The 21688-nt window shown below is 39.7% G+C and overlaps 1 protein-coding gene and 1 pseudogene across 2 annotated transcripts; one reads left to right on the top strand and one right to left on the bottom strand.

Moving 5' to 3' along the window:
- Positions 1 to 443: 443 nt before the first annotated feature.
- Positions 444 to 3962, bottom strand: LOC144659015 (ubiquinone biosynthesis O-methyltransferase-like). The gene is made up of 5 exons (XM_078519550.1): positions 3826 to 3962; positions 3449 to 3670; positions 2786 to 3028; positions 1625 to 1784; positions 444 to 681 (listed from the first exon to the last, which is right to left on the bottom strand). The coding sequence occupies exons 1-5, from the start codon at positions 3934 to 3936 to the stop codon at positions 512 to 514; spliced, it is 906 nt and encodes a 301-aa protein (XP_078375676.1). The 5' UTR covers positions 3937 to 3962; the 3' UTR covers positions 444 to 511.
- A 1865-nt stretch (positions 3963 to 5827) lies between these two features.
- LOC144656721 (noelin-2-like) lies at positions 5828 to 13816 on the top strand (annotated as a pseudogene). Its single transcript, XR_013571373.1, has 8 exons — positions 5828 to 5939; positions 7732 to 8082; positions 8156 to 8305; positions 8878 to 9000; positions 9739 to 9855; positions 10301 to 10567; positions 11533 to 11774; positions 13533 to 13816. The product of XR_013571373.1 is annotated as a noelin-2-like (transcript).
- The last annotated feature ends 7872 nt before the right edge of the window (positions 13817 to 21688 follow it).

Raw genomic sequence — 21688 nt, 5'->3', positions numbered from 1 at the left:
GGGTTTCAAGTTTACAAGGTTTTCCTTTTCAAATGAAGTTGGTGTAAAAGAACTGCAAACAGGCGGCGAAGCCCACAGAAAATTGTTTGGAAATCTAGAGATTGTTTTGCATTGAAGGTGAAGTTGCCGGCGAACGAGACACGCACAGGTGGTGAAAATCGCCTGTCGCCTGCAGAAAGGGAAAACCCTGAGTCTATAGGGCCTTCTTGCATTAAGAATTATGGTTTTAACATTTAAAAATGTACTATTCATCATCTTTTTTGGTAGGATATATGTATGTTGTGGCATACACAATTTTGGTATTTTCCTTTGTTTTGGTTTATGTTCTGGTGTGTGTTGAATGCCTCTGGCACCAGGGTATTAATTTATTTTGGGAAAGTAGTTCAGGAAGTTGTTAGGATGAAGAAGAACTTAAACTTAGAAAACGAAACCAGCAAATTGCAGTTCTTTATTGAAAAGTTTATTGTTCTTTTTTTTACCTAAACAGTTAAAAATAATATACAATAATTTATCATGTTTCAGTCTGTGTTGTTTGTGTGTCTGATGTTGTCATTTCTGGTGAAGTATCTTCAGGTTTTATTGCCCTCAGGGCAAAGTTGACACTTGCATCTTCAATCCAACACCATTTGTTAAACACTGGCACATAAAACATTCCTCTCACATCCACAACTTCTGTCCCATCTATCAAATAATAATCACCAAGTATTATAACTGAGAAATTTTGCCTTAAACAGAATCAGGGTTGAAGGCCTCAGTGGCAGTACCACATCTACGCTTCCTTGAGGTGCATAAGATTTTGAATGCTGGCAGCAATTTTGAACATTGCTCAATCAAATTTAGCAAATTAAATCTTGCCAAACTCCTTCAAACAAGCTGTATCGATCAATATTCAACTGAAACAATTTGTACATGCAGTGTGCTGTTAATTTAACATGCTCATGAATTTTGCTCCCCTGGGGATGGGGTGGGGTACTCTCATATCAGTTATAGAGGTATGTGCAGCCCCAAAGGTATGGTTTTCAAACTGATTTAGTTTGAAAATATAGGGTATAGTTCTGTAATAGGGTATAATGGTAAAAATGCGCACTCTGGTCAGCAATTAGTTACACCTTATTGTTACTTATTTTCGCGGGACTTAATTTTCGCGATTTCCGCGATTTTCAAAAAAATCGCGAAATTAAAGACCCCCGAAAATTTATTTCAAACGTTTTCTATTGTATTTTTTATGTTAATTACGTATTTTTGGCCATATTGCGAAAATGAAGTCCCGCGAAATATGCCTGTTCCATTTTCGCGAAATTAAGTTCCCGCGAAAATAAGTAACAATAAGGTAATTCTTGGAAGAAACTATTTTTATCACTGTTATTATTCATGCCCTTCTCAAATGTGTACACAAGCCAAAGAAGTTCCAGGGTGGGGTCTGGTCTAAAATAGAGTAGGGAAAATCTAATATTTAAGTAAAAATAAAGAAAGTTTCAAGAAGTGTGCCATACAACCCCACCTAAAATTAATCTTTTGGAAAAAAATCCTTAAGGATTTTGGCTTTTTATCACCAATACATGTATGTCTATTAGTATTTCCAATGATGAATTCCCACCAAGAAATGAATGTTTTATTCACATACTTTGAGATACCAGGTCTCTCAGCTCGTCAACTGTCACAAACTTGTTCCAGTCATGAGTTCCAGGTGTCACTAGTCTGAGAATGTATTCAGCTCCCACAATAGCTGCAGCATACGACAACGCTGTTTGGTTGATTGTTGTTATTACTAATGAACCTCCTGGCTGAAACATTAAATTGAAAATAATTATCGTAGGAAAGGTACATGTAAGGTTAAGTCTGCATACGATCCTAGTGGACCATCAGGCCAGAGCTTATCTCGGTTCAGTAGCATGAAGTGACTAGGAGTATTTCTACTCCCCCCTGGATGGGTGCTAGTCTACTGTAGGGTTACCTCCATCATTAAATTCACCAGTACCCATTTAGAGTAAAGAAAGTAAAGTGTCTTGCCCCAAACCACAAAACAGTGCCCCAGCCAGGGCTTGAAACCGGACGGCTAAATTTAGAGTCCAGGGCCCGGTTGCATAAAAATACTTAAGATTACGAGCAATTTTCTGTAGCAGCTCTCTGCGTTCCGGTGAATGTTTTCAAAGCGTTTTGGTTTTCCCAGTGCTCTTTAGTACATTTTCTCCCGATTTCTCCCGACAAGCACGGGAGAAAACCCCTCAGAGCACAGGAAACGGCTGCAGAAAATCTCTCGTAATCTTAAGTATTTTTATGCAACCGGGCCCAGTGCACTAAATTTGGTCACGGCACCTCCCCACCTGGGAAAGAAGTTGTTCTAAATTAAATACCCCACACCTGAAAAAAGTATGATAATAACAGTGGCAGATCCAGAGGCATACAAAAGGGGGAGGGTGGGGAAGTGAAGTTAAAAGTTGTTTCCTTTGGGCCTTACTTGTATATCTTTTAGCAATAGGGGGAAAGGGGACTCCTAGCTATACATGTAGGCCCCTCTTCTTCTATCCACCACTGATTACCTAGTGGTTATGGGACCAAAAAGAAATTTATTATATCTTGTTGTGCAGGAAGGTTCAACTCCTGAAATGAGATCCACGAGAAGTTATTTTTGGCAACATTGCCTACTACATACTACAAAGGTTCACTAAATAAGTGAACCACGGAGCACCAGTGGATTGAGGGGGTACTGTATCAGTATGAGTGGGATAAGAAGTGAATGTCGCAGATTGGCCGTTGTTTTGTCTTGTTCTAACTTAAAACTCACCTTGACTAATTGCGTACTAGCAGAAATAAAGGTATCTTTATCTGTTACATGTTCAATAACTTCAGAGGCAACAACGCAGTCAAAAGATTCTGGCTCGTCGTCAGCTAGCTCTTCTACTGTTGTGCATTTGTAACGCACTCTATCGGTCACCATTGGATCATGGCGTGCATGTCTTAAGGCAGCATGTATATTCCGTGCAGACGCATCTACCCCTGTCACTTCAGCACCTAGTCTTGCTAGTGGCTGTAAGTTAAAACAGTTCAAAGGCACTGAAACATTATCATTATACCACTACTTTGGGATACCAGAAATCTTCATTGGGGTATTATTTTTTGTTATTCAAAAGTATTATAGTATGGTTTGGATTCTGTACACACTCTGGGCACTATTGTGCTCTTTAAGTCTTGTTGTGTTTTGTAACAGTATAATATAAGCTTAAGTTTGTAAAAGCTGTATTAGTACAAAAAAAAAAAAAAAAATAAAAAATAAAAATGAAAGCAAATGTTACAAAATGTAGGCTTATATTAAAAACTGTATTAGTACAACAAAATGTACATGTAAATTAAAGTAAAATTAAATTAAGAAAATTGAATAAATTGAAAGCCCAAAACATATTATATGAAACGTAACAATAATGGCTCCTGATGAGAATCACCCATTTACCTCAGACAGTATACCACCACCACAGCCAACATCTAGAATTCTAAATCCTCCAAGAGGTTTTGAAGGGGTGACGTTTTGTCTATGAAGATGTTCAAGGGATTTCTTTATAAATGAAACTCGAAGTTTATTCATAGAGTGAAGAGCAGCAAAGTCGCCATTCGGGTTCCACCAGTCACTTGTTGTCCTACTCAGCTTCTCAATCTCCTCCTCGTCAACGGTATTCTTGTGGGAAAATAATATAAATAATAATGATAGTAAAAACTGTGGGTCTGCTAGCTGCAGACACCTGCAGACATGACCCCATCTACGTAATCTCGGACAACGATTAACTGGGCTGAAACTGTTGCAAATGCGTAATTTTTACTCTTTTGTCTTACCTTTGTTGAGCTACAAAAGTGCCTGCTGCATATGAAGCTTCTGGTGATATGTCGAGCTCTTAATTTTAATTGGGATCGAAGACTACACCTCACACTGCAAGCAGCCGCCATGTTTGTTATGTTTTGTTCCCTTTGAGCCCACAGTCATCACCTGACAAAAAATGTACTTCATGTGATATGAACTGAAACGGTCCTCGTCCCCAAGCCCCTATACGAACGTAAATAGGCCATTTCCGAGTAACCCTTGGCCTCTGTTTTAAAACGAGTCTACGTGCGAAACCATTCATATGAGAATGAGGCACTGTTTACACGGACACGGTTTCATTTTAACCGCATCGAAAGCGATGCGGTTACGCCGCTCGTTTACACGGCACCGATCAGACTCACTACTGTAACCGGGTCGTTTTGAAAACGCTGTCAAAAGTGGAGCGTTTTCAAAACGATACGGTTTCGTTGTCGTGTAAACGGTCAAAACGGCGAAACCGCATCGATTTGAAAACGGCCATGTATTTTGGCACGAACTGGCTGGCTTGCGGGGTAAACATGGTGAAACAAGCATAGAGAGCAGCTCTTGCTTATACAATCACATTCGAAAATATTCGGAAAATCGTTAAATAGGCTCCGTGTAAACACTTCGAAACCGTGTCGTTTTCGATGCGGTTTCGAGTAATAAAACCGTGTCGATTGATAAACGTGTCCGTGTAAACGTAGCCTGAGTTTCACTTACATATCCATTTTCAGCAAATCAAACTCATTTTCATTTGAATAGTTTCGCACGTAGACTCGTTTTAAAAAAATATTGATTAGTAACGGCAAAGCTTTTTAACTTAGTCAAACAAAACCGACGGCAAACCCAGAGTTAATAATAGATAAAGCCTACTTAGGAAAAAATATCTGTTGATTGTGCGTGAAAAAAAACAAAAAAAAAAAAACAAACAAAAAAACTAGTGGAGTAATATAACGAAGACAAGGATTAGATCCATGGACGCTAATATAAAGAAAAACAAAAAGTGATTCGATGATCCAATGTGAACGTACACAGCTCCTTTTTCTACACTCGTCTATGTGTTTTGCTACACATTTAATTAGTAAAAAAAATCGTTATTGACTAAAAACACGGTACCCCGTAGTCCTTTGTACACGGTATGGAAATAATTTCAGATAAAAGAGTACTTTCTCGAACTTTCAGGCTATACAGAGGGACTAGACGTGGTTAAACTGATATACCCAGGTAGCTGGCAACTGGTCAAAATTTTAATTAAACTGTCGGCTAAACAATGAATTTTTTAACTGTTGTTGAGAACTGATTTCTATAGCTTACTGATAGCTAGGAAATGGCCTAAAGTTTTTATTGATAGCCGTGAGATTGACAAAAATTTAAATGATAACTAAGATCTCTGCATCCCCATCCAGAACCTCTACACAGAGCGCGAAGTTAATGAAATAGCCGTGGAAGGTGTATATGATTGCTACCATTCTTTCATTATATACACCCAGTCCTGAGTTAAATTTTTATTTTCTTTTAATTCTGGCGGCATTAGTCATCTCAGCGCAATCGGCGTTTAAAATCCACATCATTAATGGAGTTTACTTTACTCGCCATGCACGATAGGGCTTAACAGTTAACGGTATCGCTCGTTAATAAATAGATAGTATGTCATGGCGTGTGATACAAAGATATCTATATAAATGCCCCTAAAGTCTTAATCGAAGATTCTAGACACGTTATAACGTTATAGGCTAAACCTAAATTTTGTCAACAGAAATAAGTTTAAAATAGTAATGCTTTTATTAGATGACAGATCTGAAAAATACTCTAAATTTAATAAAAACTTTGACATAAGTCCCCACTTTGATTAAATGTTGCGGGTTTTTGGCAAAATTAATTAAAGTGACCAAATCGACCAATTAAATCGCACGATCCACACAATATGAGCTTAGCGTTTTGCCAATTAACCGATAAAGAATAAATGAGTATACGGTTGCAAAACCTTTATGTTATCGTTTAACGTGTTTTAGAAGAAACGCAAGTGCCATTAATACTGTTTTGGAAAAAACTAACGGAGAGGAGTTATATTTAAATGCAGTAATTTTTCCCGCATCAGCCGACAAAGGTAGGTGCAGACAACCTGTTATCTACTGAATTGAGAACGGTAACTTAACGTGTCAAAAGTAAATAACTTGTGAATTCTACTGGCGTGTTAGTTTTGGATACAGATAACTTTCCTAAAATGGAATTGGCAAGAGAATATTTTCAGCATTTTTTAAAATTGTGTTCTTATTGTTGCCAAGGTTTCAGTATATCCCAGCTAAGAAAGAAAAGTAACAGGATTTTTGATTTAATTTCAATTTTTGCTTGTTTGTCTTAACATATATAGCTAAATACATTAATCCGCTTTAGTTCGTTTTAGTCAGATTTTCTGTCCCCTTTCTTGGGAATGGCTAATGCAAGAGCTTGCAGCTTGTAGAGCACGGCCATTTTTGCTCAGCTTTATTCAGTAAAAAGAACTGGGTGGCCTAATAATTAGTGAAAGTCTTCTACTTGCATTTGAGATCGATAAGTCGACAGTTTGAGCACGGCCAGGTGTTCCAAAGTCCGTTTCGTGTACCTGGGTGAGTACCGGCAATTTGCTGCGAAAACCTGACAAACTGCTGAATGTTATATAACCAGCGATGGACTCACAAGCTTCCATTTAGGGAGGAAACCAATTACTGCTAGTTGTTTCTGTGGGCCGTGCATGCATGGGAGCATGGTTGGCGCAGTGGTGAGAGCGCGCGCCTCCCACCAATGTGGCCCGGGTTCGATTTCGGCCCTGCTCCACTGTGGGTTGGAGTTTGTTGTTGGTTCTCGTCCTTGCTCCGAGGGTATTTCTCCGAGTTCTCCGGTTTTCCACCCTCCTGAAAAACCAACATTTCTAAATTCCAATTCGACCTGGATAGAGGACCCGCATGAAAACCAGCTAGCGCTGATGTGGCATCCTCTCTAAATATAGCCATTTATTTTTACATTTCAGAAACTGGAATAAGCTGCGGGCCTTGTAGATTCCCAGTTCTGAAAATACACTTTTTGCAACATATGCATAATGGTTATTAAGAAACGATCGAAGTATGCCTCAGAAAAACAATAACAAACTTGTTTTTTTTTTGCGAAACAAATACAGTAAAAAAATCTTATTGGCGATAATCGAGAAACTTGAGTAGTTTATTTTCGTAAATCACTTAAATTAACCGAATAAAGTTTAGCTTAAAAAATTCAAGTTTCATTTTCAATGAATAGCCTAACCACCAAAAAAAAAACCAGAAAGTTTGCTTTGGCGAGTAACACAAGATTAGAATCAATGAATAAATTACAGAGATGATTTCTTTAAGGTTTTATTTTTGGTGCGAACAATCACAACACCTGTTAATTAAGTCACCGTGCACTGTATGTAAAATTATTTGGGCGTTTTGCAAGTAAGAGAAGTAGCAATCAAAAAAGAAAACTTCAAAGGAAACTGTTGACCAATAAATTTACGGATTAAACGAGTCCGAAAAATCTAAAGCCCGGGGGCTAAACGGGGATAAGGTTGATGAGAGTTGACTCTCAAGAGAATTTTCGTCAACTCTCATCGACTATCATCAACTTGGGCCAAACGAGGGAAAACTCTCATCGACTCTCATGAAAAATTTGAACACGTTTAAAGTCGATGAGAGTGCATGAGAGTTTCAGGCTAAACGAGAGTGAGAGTTTGATCTCTAGTCGACTTTTAATCCTCGTTTGGCCCGGGCTTAAGTAAACCCGCGAGCCATTTTTATCACGATAGATCCATATCTGGACAAAACATTAAAGACATTCCAAAAGAAAATAACTGCTTACTGCAACAATTACTTTTCAAACTATACTTATTCGTAATATTTTGATTTCAGGCTATCTTTTACTGAAGTAGAACGGTATGGGCGTCACCAGAGAGCTCCTTTTCATTCCAGTTCTGCTCATCCTTGGCGAATTGTTTCAAGAAGTATCTACGCAGCAATGCAGCGGTGAAGCTGAATATTCCGTCACCGGCATGATGCTTCAGCGGCACATCTACAAAAAGATGCGCGTGTCATTCGGATATGATTGCTTGCAGGCCTGCCATCAGGACATCACGTGTCAAAGTTTTAATTACGTCATTTCCCAGTCGGTTTGTGAGTTTAGCGATCGCACCAAGGAAGCTAGACCTGAGGATTATATGCCTAACTCTGACAGATATTATTTAGGACGAAAAAGGAAAAGAGGTAAAGTCAGAAAAGTTCAGTAAAGCTAGCAACTAGAGCCGGGCAATTCTAATATGACTGTTTTTCTTCCCAGTCCCCCTCGGTTCCATTCCCGAGCTGTCCGCTGAATCGTGTAAAGAAATCAAGGCGAGTGAAGGAGGAGAAGCGGTCAGCGGCAAATACTGGTTTGACCTGACTGCACTGGAAAAACCCGTATTCGCATACTGTGACATGAACACCGAAGGTAACTTTAGTCTTAAATTATACTTAATGATACTTTTTTTTTACGGCCACTGATTTTAGCGTTATTCCTGCGAGAAGCTAAAAAATTAAGTCAGAAGCCGACTGATGTGATTTCCTGTCCGCTAAAATTATGTTAGTCTTCAGTTTCTACAAAAAAGCGTGTGTTCTAATTATATATGTATGCCACATGAAAGAGAGGCGTCTCGTTTTGCATTTTTTTTTTAAATTTCCTGCCTTCGAATCAGTGATATAAAATAAAATTGAGACAAAAAAAAAAACGCATCCATCCGAAGATAACTTTTGAAAATCAATTAATCAATAGGACCCAATAGAGCGTTTTCATATGACGTCACGGCAGCCATATTGGTGTTCCAGAACAAGAGAACGGCGGCCATGTTGGTGTACCAAGCGCTAGCCCTTCTTCCGGGAATTAAACTTCATTTTTATGAAAAAATAATCCACACCAAAGGCTAGACTGAATTTCAGACATCCTTTCAGTTTTTCATTTGTTCTCAGTCTTTTCATTTATATAACTGTTCTGTCTTCTGAAGGTTTTGTATTTTGTTGATATAGATATTGATGAGTGCAGCGCCTCAAGTCCCGTATGTGACGTCAACGCCACCTGTTTGAATCTGCTTGGCTCATATCTTTGTTTGTGTAAAGCTGGCTTCACAGGAGATGGAAAAAACTGCACTTGTAAGAGATAACATAGAACACCCACGTGAGACCAGGGGGAGGGCCGGTAGGAGGGAAGCTGTAAACAGTATAAAATGCAACAACCCGCGCTGTAATGACGGAGTGCATGGAAAGTAAGATTTAATTGTCCGATCCAGAGCACGTGATTAGGTCACGGTAGAAATACAGGAATGTGTGACAGCATTACATTACACGGAGCAGAACAGCAACCAACTCATTTGGAATCGTGTCTCCCAGAAATGTCTAAGCCCGCAATTTTACGTTAGAGAGGCTGCCTAGCAATCTGCAAAGACAGCTCTATCCTTTTTCCGAACCAGGAGTCCACGAACTCCTGCGCACACCTTCTACAGGAAAAGAGTAAGTTCTTAGGCGCTATAGGCCTGCATATTCGAAGCTGTGGGTATTCTATTTGAGGACAAGGGATACGCATAAATCCGCGCGCTAGTTGCCAAGGTGACATGACTTATACTTATCACGATGGCTGGCGTAATAATGTTCGATATGCTGACGCGATGTTGACAGTTCAAAGTGAACATCAATCTTACAAAAAGGGATATAAACACTGACATTTCTAGAATATGGAGAATATCGCAGTTCATAAGACAAAAAATTAATAGACTCATAGTCTAACTGAAACAAAATGTAATATTGCAAATTGATCCTGTCACCCCAAAGGCTTCTGACCTGTCAACGTGAAATGTGACTACAATGTACCTTAATTTCTTTTTATTTTTACAGATATAAATGAGTGTTCCAGTGACCCCTGCTTGAACGGAGGAACATGCATGGATCACGTGGGCGGATTCAACTGTAGTTGTCCGCCAGGGTACCAAGGAAGTCGCTGTGAAAACAACGGTCAGTATAAATAATTACAGCGTATTTTTTCGGTTATTAGGCGCATACGGCTGCAAGACGCACTCAAAACTTGTCAACTTAATCATGCAAAGTTCCCAAACTGAAAATTTTCTATAAACACGCGGCTATAAGACGCATCAGGAGGTGGAGACGTACACAATTTACATGCAAACTCCGTTGTAAACATGAAAAAAGTGAAAACTATTAGAAGAATCAATAACCAGGGACGGGATATTGTTCTAATTTCACAAAAAAAAAAAAAAGGGGGGGGGGAGGGAGAAGAAGAGGGGGGGGGGGGGAGGGGAAGAGGAGGGGGGGGGAGGGGGGGAGGGGGAAGAAAAAAAAGTGCAAAAAAAAAAAAAAAAAAAAAAAAAAAAAGAAAAAATTTCAAAATTGTATGTACTTGGGTGATTAAAATACTAAACTTTTGTTGATTCCTCTGCAGTGAGCTGTATTACTATCAAGACTGTTAGCAGTCCAGTCACTCATCACTCCCGACAGAAAACCCAAGGAGCCTGGATGAAAGACCCGCTGGGAGTTATGGGGACTGACACCATTTTTGTCATGGAAAATTACTCATAAACAATGTCGTCGAAGAGTTTGAAAACTTGGAAAAATTGAAAGCAGGCGTGATCCGTAAAACGTACACACTGCCTTATCAGTGGGACGGAACTGGCGGAGTGGTGTATGGATCAAACCTGTACTACAATAGGTAACTGATGTAGCCTGTGCTTGCTGTTCCAATTTAATTCCTTTTTTTTTTTATGGAGGACCCCGTTTCAAAACACCAAGGTAAAAAACAAAAAAAAAGGACGGTTTCGCTGCGAAGAAAAAAATACCTAAAACTAAAAAAATGGCTTCTTCAGATGCGTTGTCCGTGACGAGCCCCCTTAATCAGGCCTGTCGATATTTCAGTTCACGTACTGTTTAGATGAACAGATTAATATTACATTTGGAAGAAAATATTCGAAAAATCATTTATTTGAACTGCGGGTGAAAGATTAAATACATAAAACTGCACCATCAAAACCACAGTTATACACGCAACGAAAGCAGGTGCAAAACTAGTAAAAACGTTTAAGGTTAAATGCGATTCGAGCCCATACCTGCGGTAACGGTGAAGTGCTCTGCCAACTGGGCTATAAAGCCAACTGAGAGCTTGGAGTTACAATTACAAAAAGTTCATAAATTCTTAGGAGGAACGATTCAACAGGCGAAATTAACTTTTTTAAGCGAATGTTTTAACAGTTTAAATGCATTAAAATATTCAATACATCCATTTTGAAATTCCTGGTGATCCTTGCAATCTGATTGGCTCTCAGCAGTGCGATTTATTCATGAATCGCACTATTATTTGCTCTAAATCGCATCTTTTTCCCAAGAGAAAGGAACACTAAAACAAAACAAACAATCAGTTTTCAAGGCTTGTTTAAAGTAACCAATCAAATTGCAAGCAAATTCAGTGAGATTTATTCACGAATCGTACTCTTTTTGCTCTAAATCGTATCTTTTTTATTTGCTGGATCATTTGGGCGATTAAATTGTGCGATTTTAAGATGGATGTAATAAAGTAGGAAATGAACTTCGTGTCGTGCAATTCAGACCAAATTTTCTCCACTCAGTTAAATTACCATTGTATAAACTGATGGCTTTCCGACTTTCTGTCTTATCATAAAGGGCCAACACGCAATATATCGACAAGTACAATTTGCTCACAAATAGCCTTGAGGCCCAGATCACTCTCAACGGATACACACCAAGGCAAATCGCCTACCAGTGGGGTGGATACAGTGGAGTGGACCTGGCAGTTGACGAGCAGGGATTGTGGGTATTGTGGGGTAACATTGGGGATAACAGACGACTGTATGCATCGAAAATCGATAATGACGTCATAACCCACACTTACAGTTTGGCTACGGGTAAGAACGCACTCTAAGAATTGATTTTGAAGAAGAACACTTTTACTCGTCCTTGTCCCTTTGACTGGCCCCACGGGCTTGGCAAAATTACACACTATAGCTGGTGTAACACAGGCTCAAGAAGGAAACGATGAATCAGTTTCACATAGTCATTACATAACTAGTAATAGTTCTCACTATAAAGCTGCCCCCGCCTTTTTATAATTTGTTTTACATCATTCTAAGTTTAGTGGAGTCTTTTTGTCTTTTTTAATTATTGATGCCGATGGACTACACAATTAGACTTCTTTTTTTACTGTGCAATGTACGTCACGACCGACATTGTTTGCTGCAGAATTTCTTGTTGTGTGACACTCTATTGCGTCCTAAAAATATTCACAAGTTCAAGTCGAATATATCACCTAGCGCGCGGAACTAACTCCTAGCGGAAATAACACATAACACATGTACATTATTCGTGGTGACAACACGCAAGCTTTATATTCTCGGGCTTATAACATTCAAAATAATATTCACAAGTTCAAGTCGAATATATCACCTAGCGCGCGGAACTAACTCCTAGCGGAAATAACACATAACACATTATTCGTGGTGACAACACGCAAGCTTTATATTCCCGGGCTTATAACATTCAAAATAACTTACAATAATTTCCAGGCCAAAAAGCCCAAAAATTCCACGAGTAACAAAATATGGCACATTCAAAGATTCGAGAAAACAATTTTTAACCTTATTCAACCCACTCTTTGGATCAAATAATCTGACAGTTTGTTAGCGAAACGAATTACCTTGTATTACATGACAAAGTTCATGCTTTTGTTTATTACTCGTTGAAAGATGTATACGATACAGCAAACATCCGAAAGCACTCGAACCAGCTCTTGGAACACACGTACACGTAGCCAAGAACACGAAACTAATTGCTCGAAATCTTTCGACGTATTACTATGATATTACTATAAACAACTGCTTCAAATATCACTTAACACAACCAAAGCAGAGAAACTGCTCGAACATATCTGTGAACACGCGTAAGCCAAAACCGGAAAACGAAATGCTGCTAGAAGATGGCGAAGCTCGAAGGTGACGAAACGCGACCTCGTGGTTGCAAGTTCCCGACACCACCGTGCGCGCTTGCTAAAATATTACCCGTCACGACCGTGCGCGCCTAGTTTCGTCAAATCGAGAACGCTTCGCCCATTACAAACACATTTCTTACTTTTTCAACAAATATTCTTTGTCCTTGTATGTATACACGCGGGGACTCCTAGGGTGCCTCCTCGGGTTTTGGCCTCTGGGCCAAAACCCTGCGGGGGCAATAAAAGCATAGCATAGCAAAGGAAAGCAAACTATATCATAGCATAGCATAGCATAACATAACCTGCGATCAGGCGTTATTTTTTCTCGCGGCGGTGTAGTCAACGCCTTCCCTCCGCCGCGAAAAAAAAGAAAAGCCTGATCGCAGGCACAGCACAGCACAGCGCGTCTATTGCTTGAAGGTACTGAAAAGAGATGAAAATATGAAGGGGGCATTTGCAAAACAGGGTGAAGTCGCATGCAAAATTTTCCTCCTCTGTGCGAATGCGTTTAACAAGAATAGAGAAAACTAGGCGTTTTTATAACACATGTTGCGGTATGTCATTGATAAAACTACAGCATTCATTCCTTTATGACATTTATTGCCTACTTTCACCGCTTGGCGCGTTCTGTTAGCGTTTATTTTTATTCCTTGTTTGGTTCTTTGTTTGTTTCATACAGAACAGATGAGCGCGATGGGCAATGCCTTTGTGGTCTGTGGAGTGATCTACTGTATTGACAGCTATAACGCCAATCCCACTACCATCAACTTTGCTTACGACACCAAGACAAGAAAGCAGTGGAACCCCAACATACAGTTCAAAAACCAGTACGGCTACAACTCCATGGTGGACTACAACCCCAGAGAAAGAGTGCTGTACGCTTGGGACCAAAAGCAACAAGTGACATACTCCCTCACTTGGAATTGAATCGAACAAGAAGCCAGAAGCAAGTGACGGACACCAAAGTTGTCGGGGGGGAAGGGGGGTTACTGTGAAAAGAGTGCCATTTTGTATTGAAGGTACACGAAAGAGTTACATTTTCTGTCAAAAATAGTATATGAAAGGGTACATTTTCTGTCAAAAACAGTAGATGAAAGAGTTACATTTTCTGTCAAAAATAGTATATGAAAGAGTTACATTTTCTGTCAAAAATGGTGAGTGTCAAGGGTAAGGGTTTTGGACCGCGGGGCGGAGCCCTCCCGTTTAAAAAAGATTTTTTTTGCTTTCTGCACAAGATGCTGTAACATATGCTACCAGTGATCTTTGATTTCACTCAGTTATAGAGAGATTAGGAAGCTACGTCACGGGGATTTCGCAGATTTTGGTTTAAACTGTTCTCAAATTAGTAGTAGGCAAGTTAACATGAAAAATGATCTTTGAATATATAAAGGAAGATATAACCTTAATTTGCCGAAATAAATCAAACTGCAGCTGTAAATATCGATTTTTGAAGACGCGCAGAAACAATTGAAAAGTTTAGCCTAACTTTTCAAATGGTAATCTATTTCCATTCTAGCCATCCGCAGCCAAAGACGCTTATTAACAGTTTCAGCACTTTAATATAACAATTTTTAATAAAAATGAATCATTATTCTTAGGTTTTCAACGACACAAATATAAATTCTAGCTGTTCAAAAATCTATTAAAATACGTGAAAAAATTAAAGCTGGCTGGGGGTATACAGTATGGGGCCCAGTTCTCGGCCAGGTCCAGTTCTCGACCACTTTGTGTTCAGCGCGTTTTTTCGCGCCCTAGTTGAATTAAAAGAAAAAGTTATTTCCATCAAACGATAGACTAATTCTTGTGCTCTAAGTATCTTGACTTTGATCCTTCAACTCGCTATAGAAAGCTCACACGTCGAGTTTACGCGGAAGTAGGCGAATTTGTTTTCCCGAAAACTTGTTTGTTTACGGCTCCTTAAAATCCATGGATGTAGTTAAATTCGTATTTTATCCAAAAGCCCCTACCAAAGGGGCTAATTTTTTCCATGTGAAACGTAGAATAATTCAGCTTTCTGCTTAAGTTAACTTTTTGTTGAACCGTTGTATTTTTTTGGTCTTAATTTGCTTCGAAATTTTTTCGTTCGACCTTTGCGTAAATGCCAGTTCTCGGCCACCCTGCTCGCTATCACAGCGTAGCGCTTTGGTTTTTAATATATTTTCATCTGCTCTAGCCAGAATGAAAGAAAGAAAAGTTTTAAAATAAAGTTCAATTAAATATCTAAGTTTTGAGCTGACTCTTGTCTTGTCTATTATTTCTACAACACCTAACTCTTTCAAGACCTTTTCACTGCAAAATAAACCATCTAAATGCATTGGTCACACAACGCAATTCTGCGGTTTTGCCAGAACCGGCACATATGCAAGCAACTAGGTGCGTTAAAAACCTTCTTTTCTAAAGTAAAACAAACCTTATAAAAATAATTTGGAATCGACATAACATAAATAAGTTTACAGAGTGATTTTTATGACTGTGAAAGTTAATTGAGCCTTTTTATACAGAAAATTACGCACAAGCTTTTTGGTGGCCGAGAACTGGGCCCGGGTGGCCGAGAACTGGGCCCACAAATGGTGCTTTAATTTTTATTATTGCTCGGGCAAATTTATTATTGACCGATCGATAGCTTTACACCAAAAAGCTGAATGATGAAGCTAGCTCTGGGAGAAATTTCAAGTTTCTTTGGTCATTCTGAGGAAAGAAATACAAGTTTACGTCTAAAGTGGCCGAGAACTGGGCCCCATACTGTACACATATACGTTAACTTAAATACGTCACATGTGGCCAAGTTAACGAATTTTTAAAAGTATAATTAACTGTTGTATTTTACATGATATTTAGCTGTATTGTTTAATTGAATAACGACACCAGTGTATAAAGTAATCGCAATTTTTTAAGCTCGGTTTGTAATTTGATTGGGTTCAGCGTGCACTCTGATTGGTTTAAAGGCTTTGTTTTATTACAGCATACTGACAGAAAACGAGTTTTGTTTTGAAAACGCTCTGGAGTGGTTTTGACATTAAAATGATGACAGGGCCGGGGATGCTCGTCGATCGGAAAAATTTAATTGAGTTTAACCCCTAAAGAGAGTGCGATCTGGGCGCGGCTCAAGCTTTTTTGGACACTTTATTTTTTATACCTGATCGGTGAAGAGCGAAAACACAGTATGACGGCACTATTTATTTCTTCACGTGCAACCCTAAAGGAGACCTTGATGGCTTCATATATTGGCGTTCTGTTCTGAAAACCTTGAGTGAGACCAAAATCGCGAGTGGACAAGCATTCTCGTCCCTTTAATGTTGGAGTCCCCGCCGGGAGCATATAACAGTCCACTTGCTTGACACTTGTAGAAAAAATACTCGCCTTTTGCTCGTGTTTTATGACAGTGTAATACATGACTTAGGCTTGTTTTTGTGCTAATTATTATTATTTTTTTTTTCGTTTGTCAAGACAACTTTATTGTAAACGTCTGAAGTTGTCCTCCAGTAGCATCATGAATAATGATGAGTAAACGGGTCAAGTGAAGCCTTAAGCTAATGCATTTTGAGTTATTTTATGCCGAGCTTTTGCCGATCCAAGGCATCATCAGCGAATAAGAAAATATTTAACAGTACAGGATTATAAAATGAAGTTGTATCGTAGGTGACACGAATAATGAGTGGGCGGTAATAATGAACATTGGATAATTAGCTGTACAGTATGGGGCCCAGTTCTCGGCCACTTTTGGCGTTAACTTGTATTTCTTACCTCAAAAGAACCGCAGGAACTTAAAATTTCGCCCAGAGTATTCTACATTATTCAGCTTTTTGTTGTGAAGCTATCGACTGGTCAATAATTAATTTGCCCGAGCAATAATAAAAATAAAAGCTCCGTTTGTGGGCCCAGTTCTCGGCCACCCGGACCCAGTTTTCGGCCACCAAAAAGCTTGTGCGTAATTTTCTGAAAAAAAAAGGGCTCAATTCATTTCCACAGTCATAAAATCACTCTGTAAACTTATTTATGTTATGTCGATCTCAAATTACTTTATGAGACTTTGTTTCACTTTGGAAAAGAAGGTTTTTAACGCGCCTAGTTGCTTGCCTGTGTGCAGGGTCTGGCAAACCCGCAAAACTACGTTGTGTGACCAATGCATTTAGATGGTTTATTTGGCAGTGAAAAGGTCTTGAAAGAGTTAAGTGTTGTAGAAATAATAAAAAAGACAAAAGTCAGCTCAAAACTTAGATATTTAATTGAACTTTATATTTAAAACATTTCTTTCTTTCATTATTGCTGTAGCAGATGAAATTATATTAAAAACAAAAGCACTAAACTGTGATAGCGAGCAGGGTGGCCGAGAACTGGCAAATACGCAAAAGTCGCACGAAAAAATGTCGAAGTAAATTAAGACCAAAATAAACAACGGTTCAACAAAAAGTTAACTTAAGCAGAAAGCTGAATTATTCTAAGATTTACATGCCAAAAATGAGCTCGTTTGGTAGGGGCTCACGGACAAAATACGAATTTAACTACATCCATGGATTTTAAGGAGCCGTAAACAAACAAGTTTTCGACAAAAACAAATTCACGTACCTTCGCATAAACTCGACGTGTGAGCTTTCTATAGCGAGTTGAAAGATCAAACTCAAGATACTAAGAGCACAAGAATCAGTCTATCGTTTGAAGGAAATAACTTTTTCTTTTAATTCAACTGTGGCGTGAAAAAACGCGTTGAACACAAAGTGGCCGAGAACTGGACACGGCCGAGAACTGGGCCCCATACTGTACAGATAATGGGGATAATAAAAAAATAGATGGTGAGTTCTGATGAGAACGAAAGATCTTTAGCTATCTTTGAGTTCTGTATATAGTTCTGTTCAAAATAAAAAAAACCCTGTAAATTCAATGCATTCTTCTCGGGAATTGAGTTCACATGAGTTATGGTTTGTATTTTCGTATGTAAAATGCTTGAAACAATCGTCAGTCGACGGGGTCGCTTTCATGTGTAATTATTTTAACATCGATGCTTTATTGTTAATTGTCCTTTGGTCTCCTTTGCCACGTCAGTAAAGAGCTTTTGATGTTATGTCAAAATTTAGCTGAAATCGGTGACAAAGTGCCTTTGAGAAAAAAACGGCACGAGATGCATGCAGAAGCGATGACGTTTCACAAGTTTTTTTTTTAAATTAATTTTCAGGAAATTTGTCAAGAAATTAACGTAAATAAAAGTAGCTGGCAACTGTGTGTTAAATGATTGCTCAACAAAAGTTGCGTTTTCTTGTAGCGTGACATCCGTTATACGATATACGATACTTCTCGCGAGCAAGGTCACACGCTGTCTTGTAAATGTTTACATGACACCGGCTCTTTGTTTTAACTGAATGTAGAGATTTCTGTTTAGAGATGCCTGTTCCTGGCTCTCGATTGGTAGTGGCGAACAAAAAACAGCGGAGCGAAACTTAGGGCCTGGAACTGGCTACAGTTCTTGTAAGATTGTAATTCTGTTGGTCCTCTAGTGTAGCAGTTGTTATTGTTTTTGGGGAGGTAGGGCCATTGTTCCTGTTGTTTGTTATATTGTTCTAGAAAGGTAGCGAGCCATTCTTGTGAGTTCTCGCGAGATCTGCTACCCCACCCAAAAAAGCCTGCCATACACACAAAAACATTACAAGCTCGCGTTTTAATAAACTCGGAGGTTAAAGATCTCCCTCAGTTTTTCCACACCATGGGGCGATTTAAACAACTGTACTTCCCGTAAACTACCCATCGGACGTTACTCGCAACATTTGGTCCGAATTACACTAAAAACTCACCAGTACCCATTCGTTTTCCATGAAATACTCCGATAGCAATGTTTCTTGTCCAAGAATGCAGTGTCGTTGGCGAGAACTCACGATCTGTATATAATATTTAGTATCACCCAGCTAGTGGACTAATGTAAATCCTGCATTTTGATTGGCTACGCCACTAGAGGACTATTAGTAATAGTCATTGAGTAGCAATCGAGCGTGACGCTTTCTATCGTTTTTTTCCGAAATAAATGTTTTTTCAACTTGTATTTGCTAACTTTATTTTTGCTTTTTCTGTCCGACTAGTTGGGTGATAATAAAACAATTAGACCCTTCGCCCTTAAGGACCACGGGTCAATAGCCCATTCGGCCTCACCTCATGGGCTATTAACCCGTAGCCCTTAAGGGCTACGGGTCTAATTGTTAAATATACGTATTCCAAAACTCCTACCATGCATTAGGCTACCGCGCCTCCGCAAGTTTAAGCCATATATCTAATTGCTGGTTTTCACTGTCACGCAATCAAAAAATAAATTCGAAACCATTCAACTACAGAAGCTATGAATTTCAAATATTATAGACGATAATTAGATAAACAATTTCTCCAAGTTTCAGGTCTGTGTGGTGTACCGTTCGCGAGTTATTTGCCGAACCTTTCCACGCAAATTTATAAAGCTTAGTATGGAGATGCCATAACTGTGTCCCGCCGAGGGACACAAATATGGCCGCCGCGATGTCAGAGAAACCATCTGGAACTCAATTCTGTTTACAACAGCGGCAATCTTTGGCTCATGAGCTAGTACAGTTTCACGTAAACACCACTTGTTGATCGTTCGGTAACATTTACGAAACTGAATTTATTATATGTGAAGAATGGATAAATACATACTACTAGGATACGTGCGTGATAGTGCAATATAGGTGCTATTGCATATAATTATTAATACATTCTTAGGTGCAAATGAATGTGCAAGTGATAATTACATAGTGCAACACCTTTCCCCTTTTGGAAGATGAAAAATAATTATGAAATGTCCATACACGCTCCATCAATTAAAATTGAAACACTATTTGTCTTAGCTGTTGTTAGTCAAGGAGAGTCTTTAAATATCGAAAGAAATGTCCAAATTTATAGTCAAAGTTCAATTCGCTTGAGCGTTCATTCCATTATAAAGTTATTAAATCTTGCGGGGAGTCTACTTCTCTTGTTGAATGGCGAAGTGGAGGTGCAAGTTCGTGTTCCATTGGGTGATCAGGTTCTTCTGTTGGTTCACTTTCAGACGGTAGGGATGCAGTTTCAAATCGGTCCAATCCTCTATCATAGTTGTCGACTGGTTCTTCCTTTGCCTCCCTGATTTGTGCGTGGTTTCGCCTTACTGGTCCCACAGCTGTGCTCACGATGCAGGAACTTGGGGCAGGTTTTCCAATTACCTCCCCATAGATCCAGGGTCGATGTTTGTTTGTAGGCCTAGGTTTCACGTACACTTTTTCTCCTTTTGAGAATTCGGTAAACGCCGCCGATGCCCTCCTGTCGTACTGGGCCTTTGACCTCCGTCTTCTTTCCCCAATGTTTTCTTGTACTAGGCTTGGGGACACTGTCTGTGGAAAAAGTTGATGCGGAGCTGTGGGGATTATGTCCTGTAGTCTTCTAGACATGAGGCGTTGTGCTGGTGAATAATTGTATCCTTGCTGTGGTGTGTTTCGGTATGCCAAAAGGGCCAGGTAGGGCTCCTCGTGGCGAGACTTTTTCAGAATGTTCTTTGCAATTTTGTCTGCGGACTCCGCCTTTCCGTTCCCTCGGCTGTGGTATGGTGATGATTTGCGTGTAATGAATCCGTATTCTCGAGCTCGAGCAAAACGTGAGTATTCATGGCTTTCAAACTGCGGGCCGTTATCGGTTATGCACTCGTCTGGAATTCCATGTCGAGCAAATTGCCTTTTCATGGCTCGGACAACTGTGTTGGCTGATGTGTTCCTGCCGAGGGGATCTAGTTCAAAGAAGTCGCTGTAATGGTCGACCAAAACGAGGTAGTTGTTTCCGTCCAGCTGAAATAGGTCGGCACTTATTTTGGACCACGGTCTGGTGGGTATCTCATGGGATTGCATTGGTTCTCGCGGTCGCTCGCTTAGGTACTGGGCACAAAGTCCACATGATAAGCATTTCTCCCTGATTGCAGCTTGCATTCCTGGCCAGAACAGAGACTCGCGTGCTCGTCTTATGCTGCTGTCGGCTCCCTGGTGCGCCTTGTGTATTTTCTGTAACATCTCGTCTCGTAGAGTGGCTGGGACAATAACTTGATGGGACCTGTAGAGGACACCATCATAAACTGAAATTTCATCTCTGAAGTTCCAATACAGCCTTAGTTGCTCTGGGGCTTCCTTTCTTTCTGAAGGCCATCCATTCACTATCACCGTATGTAGAGCTGCTAGCACTGGGTCTTTGGCAGTTTCTTGTCTTATTCGTTGCAGAGTGTCGGGTGTAACTTGATTTGGTTCAAATTCCATCTCAGCCATTTTCAGACGGAACACTTCGCATTCTTGCTTGTCAGTGGAGGTGGGCTGATCAGTGACAGGTGCGCGAGACAAAGTGTCCGCAATGTAAAGTTCCTTTCCTTTCTTGTATCGGACAGTGAACTGATATCTCTGTAACTTCAGCATCATTCTTTGCAGTCTGCGAGGAGCTTTGCTAAGAGGCTTCTTGAAAATCGTCTCGAGCGGCTGGTGATCTGTATGTACCGTTATGTCGCGTTTCCCGTATAAGTACTGGTGCCACTTATCCATGCAAGAGACGATTGCAAGGCACTCTTTCTCAATTTGAGCATAGTTCTTCTCCGTACTGTTGAGGGTATGTGATGTAAAGCAAACAGGTTGATCATTTTGCAGCAATACGCCACCGATCGCATCTTCAGATGCATCCACTTGTAGCGTGACGGGAAGGTTTGCGTCGTAGTAGCGTAATACAGTTGCTGAAGCAATGAGGTTCTTTGCCGAGTTAAATGCATTTTCATGATTGTTTGACCATAGGAATGAAACATCCTGCTTGGTCAAGTCCCTCAATGGAAGAACTGTTTCTGAC

The sequence above is a fragment of the Oculina patagonica genome, chromosome 6, assembly GCF_052425735.1.
Source record: "Oculina patagonica isolate OP01 chromosome 6, crgOcupat, whole genome shotgun sequence".
NCBI lineage: Eukaryota > Metazoa > Cnidaria > Anthozoa > Scleractinia > Oculinidae > Oculina > Oculina patagonica.
Note: the sequence above shows the minus strand (reverse complement) of the source record. Positions and strands in the feature narration are given on the sequence as shown.